The sequence below is a fragment of the Notolepis coatsorum genome (assembly GCF_963971535.1).
Source record: "Notolepis coatsorum genome assembly, chromosome: 7".
Taxonomy (NCBI): Eukaryota; Metazoa; Chordata; class Actinopteri; order Aulopiformes; family Paralepididae; genus Notolepis; species Notolepis coatsorum.
In genome coordinates, this window is record NC_140171.1 from 18,594,306 (window position 1) to 18,602,254 (window position 7,949).

At 43.9% G+C, this 7,949-nt stretch overlaps 1 protein-coding gene across 1 annotated transcript in view; it reads right to left on the reverse strand.

Moving 5' to 3' along the window:
• Positions 1 to 5,750, reverse strand: part of slc25a10b (solute carrier family 25 member 10b) — a 52,658-nt gene extending 46,908 nt beyond the window's left edge. The window contains exon 1 of the mRNA XM_084319235.1: positions 5,458 to 5,750. Coding sequence (XP_084175361.1) covers positions 5,458 to 5,547 — 90 coding nt within the window. The 5' untranslated portion in view covers positions 5,548 to 5,750. The remainder of the gene's footprint in view (positions 1 to 5,457) is intronic.
• Positions 5,751 to 7,949: the final 2,199 nt, after the last annotated feature.

Sequence of the window (7,949 nt, forward strand, 5' to 3'; positions counted from 1 at the left end):
ACACGTGAATCAATCCAGTCACGAGGGAATTGGTGCAAAGTTGCGACGTCAACTCCTGATATGGTGGTTGTATCGAATCGTAAACCATATCGTGTATCAAGTCTTGTGGTGAGATATTAACACATCGTCCATACTGTTTTCAAAGATGCAAATGAGGTAACTGCGGTTAAAAGGGTCATTCCGGTGTTTTTAAACCCTATACAGTACTGAGAGTGAGAGACGGCTTCAGCCAGGCAGCTGGGAAACGGGGCTGCAATGTAAATCACGCGGAGCACGTCCGAGTGCGTCCACCGAAGGGTGTGCCGACAACACGGATATGCTCAAGTTGTCATGTTACAGTATGTGTCTGACATGGATCTACAGATACCTTTGTGTTTTATGCTTCTCCTGGTCTCCATCTACTGGTCTCTTCCACTATTTGGGCCCAGACAGCTTTAAAAAAGAAGGCGAATCTCCTCAGAGCTGAGCATTCATTTGAGGTAACAAAAGACATAGGCTACGTTCACACTGCAATCCTTACATGCTCAATTCTGATGTATTGCTCAGATCAGATTTGTTTTGTTTGGCTGTTCACATTATATATATATTAGGGGTGCACCGATGTATCGGTATCGGCCGATAAGTGCCTTGTTGACTGCAATCGGCCTATCGGCCGATAAGCTCGAATGTGCCGATGGCAGTAGCCGATAAATATCCATCAATTTGTGTAGCGTCAAAAGGCAAAAAAAGTTCAGTCGCGACTTGCACAATGCCGCCCCCGGCCCACACACAAGCTACTGCATCAAAGTTACTACTTAACAAAGGCATTCGTTTTGTGGCATTAACGTTATATAGTTAGTGGTACACGTTCAATAACATCAGCATATTATTTACTCGAACATAGCATGTAGCAAGCATTACTGTTCATACTAGCTCAGTTCCTTCCGTTGCTCATAGAGCCCTGAGTTGTACCCAATCCATTCTGCAATCTGTTAATAAAGTTTTCAATCAGACAAATGTATAGAAAGGCTTTGTTTTATTATAACATTCGTTGCAGTAAAATCATTATGCCTCGTTTGGTCATCCTCTGGAGCGCTGGTCGGCGGGGAGCTAACGTATTAGCTACGGTAAGTTTGTTGTGCTTCTCGCAAGCAGATCAATGGCGGCATGCCCGGAAGTAAAAAATTTAATAAACGCTTGCCGATTGGTGGTAAGAACAGCAGGAGGTGGGTGCTAGCGGTGTGACGTAATTGGCCGAATTGACTGTCAATCAAAATTGTTCTATTGCATTGGTTGAGAGCTCTGGTTGAGACAATAGTATCCAGCTGCAGGTCGGCGACGATACTGGGAGAGGGATAGTGCTACATGGCATGGTGGAATTAATACCATAAACATATTTCTTGATGTTTCCTTTTTTTAAGTAAGTAAAGAGGCCTACAAATACAAACATACAAATATACAGTAGTTTCATTTAAAAAAAAGAAAAATTACAAAAAAATATAATTTGCCACAAATATCGGTATCGATATCGGCCGATTGTGTTAGTTGAACAATCGGTATCGGTGGCAAATTTTCATATCGGTGCATCCCTAATATATATATATATAAAATACATTTATTATTTAATTTTTTTAATGTGACCAATATCAGATTCCAGTGTGAACTGGTCACTGCTCCTGAACTGACTGGCATGCGCAAATGAACAATAACGAATATGAATGTAAAAAAGAAATGGTGATGTAAAAGTCTGTTCAGACAGGTTGCATCGCAAAAGGTCAGACCTGTATCTGATTTAGGACCACATATGAAAGTGGCCCAAATTAGAATTGAAAAGATCAGATTTTATTTTATATGATTTGTGCTCAGCTGGTCACACAGTCATGAAAAAAACAGATCAGAGTCAAATATGAGCAAAGAAAATCTGATTTGGGCCACTTTTGCCTCTAGTGTAAATGGAGGCATAGAGGAACCATTAACAAGAATTGATTTCCAAGTCACGTCTGAATATTTTGCGGATGAGGCCTTTGAATAATTTCTTTGAATCTGTATTTATATGAGCCGGAATACATATACCGTTCCACCATACTCTTCCTGCAACGACTCACATCTCACAGGATTTCAAGAGCGAGACATTAGGTGTGTTTGAGATTAATTTCGGTTCGCCTCGAAAGTAGACAAGAGTAGACGATTGCAGCCGGGGGAGGAGTCAGAAAGTCGAACACTTCAGATTTGACTACAGCCTGCTCGCATAGTCTCGCATGGCAGATATCGTGTTCACATTCCCACACACACATACACACCTGTCCAGCTCATTATATAATGCGAAGGCCGTGTGCAAAATTTTATTAGATTCAAATGTATTGTCGTCACACAGCACACTATATACCTATAGTGGTATAGACTGTATTAATATACCATATTTATACCATCTTGTTGCACGCTCCTGCCCACCGCAGCGCGCGCACGCACGCCACACACACAACACACACACACTGCTGAATAATTCAGTTTTGCATCAATATATTATATATATACTGTGTATATTGAGGCAAAACAGAACTATATACAGTATATATTGAGGCAAAACAGAATTATTCAGCAGACGCTTTATCATGTTAAAGATGTGTGCAACGAGATATATAACCATATTATAATTTCGGCTAATTATAATTTCGAGAGCGCACTGATAATGTTTGACCAGCTACTGTAATTATCCTTTGGATTTTATGTGGGGGGTATAATGAGAACAGGTAGAAAATAAAATACTATAACACTGACTCATTCACACAAATTGATGTGAATAAAGTCTTCATTTATTATTAATATTATTATCATCTGGAGACACAAATCACTTTCGCGTGTGTACAGTATCAGCTGCTGCATCGTTAATGAACTATAGATTTATATGGAGTTCGTTAATCTATTCTAGTCGATTAACTGTGAGCCAGACGGCTTAGTGAAGTACTGTACATAGAGCAGTAATGCTCAGATTGCTCATTGAGTCATGACTATAAATGCAAAACGTAATTGTTTTTTCAAGGGGTTGATATATTGTTATTTTGATATAAACTCCATTGCAGAGATGGTTATTAAGACAGCATTTATGAGGAATGTGTAAAGCATTCAATTGTGAATGTCAGTACTCTGATAAAAAATAATTTGGTGTGTCTGACAGTTCAAGAAGTTTATCTTGGAATAATGATGGATAAGATAGACGTCTCCTTCCTTGTGGGTGGTGACAACTTTTCTGAGCCAATGGGCGCTTTGCGCAGACAATAGCAAGTCGTTTCCCATCATGCATTTGCGTCGAGCAGTCAGAGGTGTGGCGCCTAGCTCTGAAGACTGCATGTGGCTCGCTCCCGTGAGATTTCCGTGGTTCGCCTAGTCAGATTTCCAGAGCAAGTCGGACAACATTCTAACCGTCATGCAACGCGCTTGGCAAGGCGGCGGTAGTAAAAACTGTGCAGATCTGCACCTGCCTCACCAATCTCAATCACGCCTATTATGTTTGAGCCGGAGTGTTTTTGGTAAGAAATAAAAGAGTCTCCAGACACGTATCACAACAGTCTGGACTGAGCCTGTCAGTCAGTGGCAAAAACAAGCTCTTTCAGTGGACGTACTTTGACGGCACGATTGCGCCGTCTTGCAATCTCTCTCAAAATGGTCTCCATTATTCACTTAGGCCCCTATATGAAGGAAAAATAGGGTCCAGGTCAGGGGTGCAGTGGTCATGCCACACGGCACCACGCCGTCCCAGCACTTTTCTGAGCAGACGTATGCGCACGGACGTGCACGCGCACGGACGTGCACACGCACAAAAATGTGCTCCACTCGACTCGTCGTGCGGCGTCGTGCCGTGCGCCAAGTACCGGTACGTATCTAGCTACTTGTTTTTGCATAACAATAGGATACCAATAGCATAACAAAGAACGAGAAGAGCCAAACCAAAATACAAGCCCTGTGGGGGTTTGCTTGAGCTGTGGAGCTCTCACTATGTGATAATGGTCCCGACTGGAAGGGATGAGACATTTCTTAAGTTGTGCTTCAGAAGGAAACTGCCCTTCTGTAAACTGTAAGTTACATTGTTAATATAGTTTGTATTTACTTTTCTAGTTTAAGTTCATTAAATTAAAGAAATTGTAACTACAATATTGTATCTACAATTACATTTAAAACATTGTTTGTTTTTCAACCATATCTGTTGACAATATAATTTCTTTATATATTGAATGCTACATCCGGCTACCTTTTTCAGCTTCTCCATTTCAAGGCAATATTTACAAAAACTAAACTAAAACTAGTAATTTCCTATACAAACATGTTTCCTACTATTTATGCATAATAATCATCTGTTCTGTGCGCACGCAAGGGAACATGTATGCGCGGGAGCGCGCATGCACGTGACGTCATTATAAACAGAGTACTACAGGCACTTCTGATATTACCACTGCACCCCTGGTCCAGGTTTAAAAAATACCGGAATTACCCTTTAAGCCTAGCGTGGATGATGGACAGATGGCTCCTGTTTACTCACTGCAGTCATATATATATATAAAAAAAATATATATATATATATATATATATGTTTTATATCTATGACTGCAGTCCACTGAACCAGACAATCCCTCAAGGTCAGCACTCGCACATGCACGTACACACACACGCGCGGAAAGAGTTGTCCAGTCATGTGACAGCACTAGGCTCATGGCCAGAGAGGGGGAAAGAGAGGGACTCTCTCTATCGATGTGAGGGTCATTAGCGCTTACTTTCATTTATCTTGAACTATAAAATAAATTAATGCCACCAATATTTTAGGCTCTGCCTATTTCAACATAAATCCTACACAATCCCAAATCCTATTACAATCCACTATTTCAAATGTTCCCCTAATCAAGGGACCAATTCGGTTTATATGAAAGGTCAAATCGGGCAAGTGCATGCAGGATATTTATATTACATTATAGTATACATTATGAATTATGATGAATTGAAAATGGGGGATCCTGATGTAAACAAGACGAAAGTCTTTATCTGGTCTGCATCCCCTTAACAATTGTGTGTATTGAGCCGTACTGTATATTGTACCCATTCTGCAATCTGTTAATACAATTTTCAATCAATCAATCAAACAGTATTTTTGCACCTAAAATTGCGTCAAACATGCGCTCCCCTTCTAAAACACCCCCATCCAGAACAACACGGGCTAGGCTTCTATTCTCTACCACCCGGTTAAAAGCTATTTCACGACTGTCGGCAGTAGAGTACTATAGGACCGGTTACACCCGGTGTGGGAGAGATGAGTACATCCGAGGCAGATGTGCACCGGCTCCTCTCTCCCGTGGTGGGGATGAGCTGCTGCTGCTCAGCTGCTGCCTCTCTGCGGCCTCTAGAGGTCTGGAGCTCGGCGACGGGCTGTGCCGCGGACCGCGGTCCAACTCTTCCGGACCGTCCGTCTCCATCTCTCTCTCTCACACTCACCTTGATGAGGTCCAGGGGGTGTGTGCAGCAGGCGGCTCCGCAGGACGCGAGCCCCCCGAAGTACCAACGCGACATCCTTTTTTCAGTCATATCTCCCGTGTTCTCTCTCGCTCTCGACACAGAGGTGGTTTCCTATCCGCCTCGACACGCAGGCAAATCGGCGCAGCAGTCTCCACACTCCCTCTCTCTCCCTCTCTGTCCCTCCCTCTCCCTCTCGGCCCGGGTCCTCGCTCGGTTATCCTCCCAAGTGGCTCCGCGGCCTCGTTAATCTTTCAAACATAACTGTCGATGAGTGACTGGTGCGGACCGGCGGACTTTGGGTCGCGGCGGCGGCGGCGGCACGCGCATCGCGAATGTAGGTGATAAAAAGCTACGCGCGCGCGCGCTGACCCCCCCCCCCCCCCCACACACACACACACACAGCGCGTGACAGGAAGGAATAGATAGAGGGGAGTCGCGAGAGTAGTGCACGCGCAGCCAATTGCACACGCAGGTCGAGGAGCTGCCTCCTCGCGCTCAGGTCTGTAGTGTAGCTAAACTAGATGATCCAAAGGTCGCCGTGTGTCGTCGTGGATGTGCATGTGTGGGCTCAGCTGTGTGGACACTGGGGGAAAAGTCAAGTCAGTTCCGGCTGTATACTCCACGATTCACTTGCAGGCGCACTGGCGCAGCAGGACAACCTCTCACACATACTACCCCCAGTTTCCCCCATTGTTGTTAGAGAGCCCCAGTGGTTTTTAAAGGGACACGCGCCCCGGCGCCGCCTCGCTTCAAGGTAGAAACGGCAGCCTGCGCCTTTAAGGGGAGGGTTTCAACATAACCTCAAGCAAAGGAGAAACTCCAGGATTGTTGCAGCACAGTAGTACGCCGTTCGTGACAAAGCTGATTGTCCAAATGCGTTTTCACGTGGCCTTTTTTTTCAGCTTTGTACCGCGCTGCAAATTAATACTTGACCGTAATCTGTTTTTCATCCTCCTAGTAGTAACCTATGCAGCGTGGCACAATACGCAGTAACTTGCGGACAGGGGGGCGCGTTTCTTGCAACTCTCGTGCATGTCGGCAATTAGACCAATAGCTACACTATATACTTTGAATCACGTCCCGAGTTGTGCATTTAATTCGGACATTAGTGAAATGTGTCTGTATTCAAGACGCGCCTATGACAAAGAGTACGTTTTTATTATTACAGGGCTCTCTGTCTGAGGGGCAGACTCGTTGGTAGGTTGGGTTTGTGCCAAGAAGGCCACTGCCTGCCCTGGACCCGTGTCCTACAGAGACCCGTGGGACAGAATGTCCCCTGGCATTCCATTGAAGATAGACAGGTGTTACAACAACAATGTCCACGTTCAGCCACAGCTACCAAGCTACTGTGGTTATTATGGATTACAATAAGCATCCATCGAGAGTAATGGTGACTCAACAATCAGAGCGTTTGTCTGTCTCTCTCTCTCTCTGTCCCTCGCATACACGTGACAAGGCACCCACCGCTCTGTAAAATTCCTGCTGGGTGCAAAGCGAGCTTGTAAAAGTGCAAGGGATTTAGGGCACCGTCTGAATTGTACAACTAGGTGGGACTTTAGTGAAAGTTAAAGGCACAATCTGTAATCCAGATTGCGTTTTTGTCGAGCTGTAAAAGGTTTGTTTAGACAAGTCATATTCGTAAAACATTTGAGTAGAACAGACCAATATTTTCTTTTGTTATGTCGGGAGAAAGATACGTAGGCTAATGTTCATTTTCCACCTACAACTCAAACTTCTCAGTTATGGATATGAATATACGTGCAATTTATCTGGTCAAAACGTTACAGATCGGGCCTTTGATATTATAACACTGAACCAAATCGTACTGCACTCTTACAAAAGCTGAAGTGTTGAAATAACCATGACCAAACCTAACATGGATGTAATGGAAAAAATTACCCAAAGATGTAATATCTGCTTGTCTTTAACATTGTGTAATTTTTCAACAAAGTCAAAAGAACAAATCTCGATGGCACATGCTATGTTACTTCAGCACATCTTTTAAAAATTCTCTGCGTTTGACCCATCCTAACTATTTAGGAGTGGGCAGCCACGTGCGGCATCTGGGAACCAACTCCAGTTGTAATACCAGTACCTTGGTCAAGGGACCAACTCCAGTTATAACAGAGTTGACTTGGTGATTTTTATCTCTGGTTGCACTATGTTTTAATGACGTCACGTGTATGACGCGATCCCTCGTGAATAAAGACGATGCCTAATTGCCTCTAGGACCTTGGGTCCCTTGAAAGGCGCTATATAAAATGAAGTTATTATTATTATTAGGAAAGGAATGTAACACATTTCATTCACAGGTTTTGTGTGAATGGTCCAACTGTAGTATTTGAAGTGAACACACCTGGCGACGACCTGAGCAATTGTTATGCAAAGTAGCCAGGTGGGTACTTGGCGCAGAGTCGAGTGGAACACATTCTTGTGTGCACGCGCGTGCACATCCGTGCATGTGTGTGCGC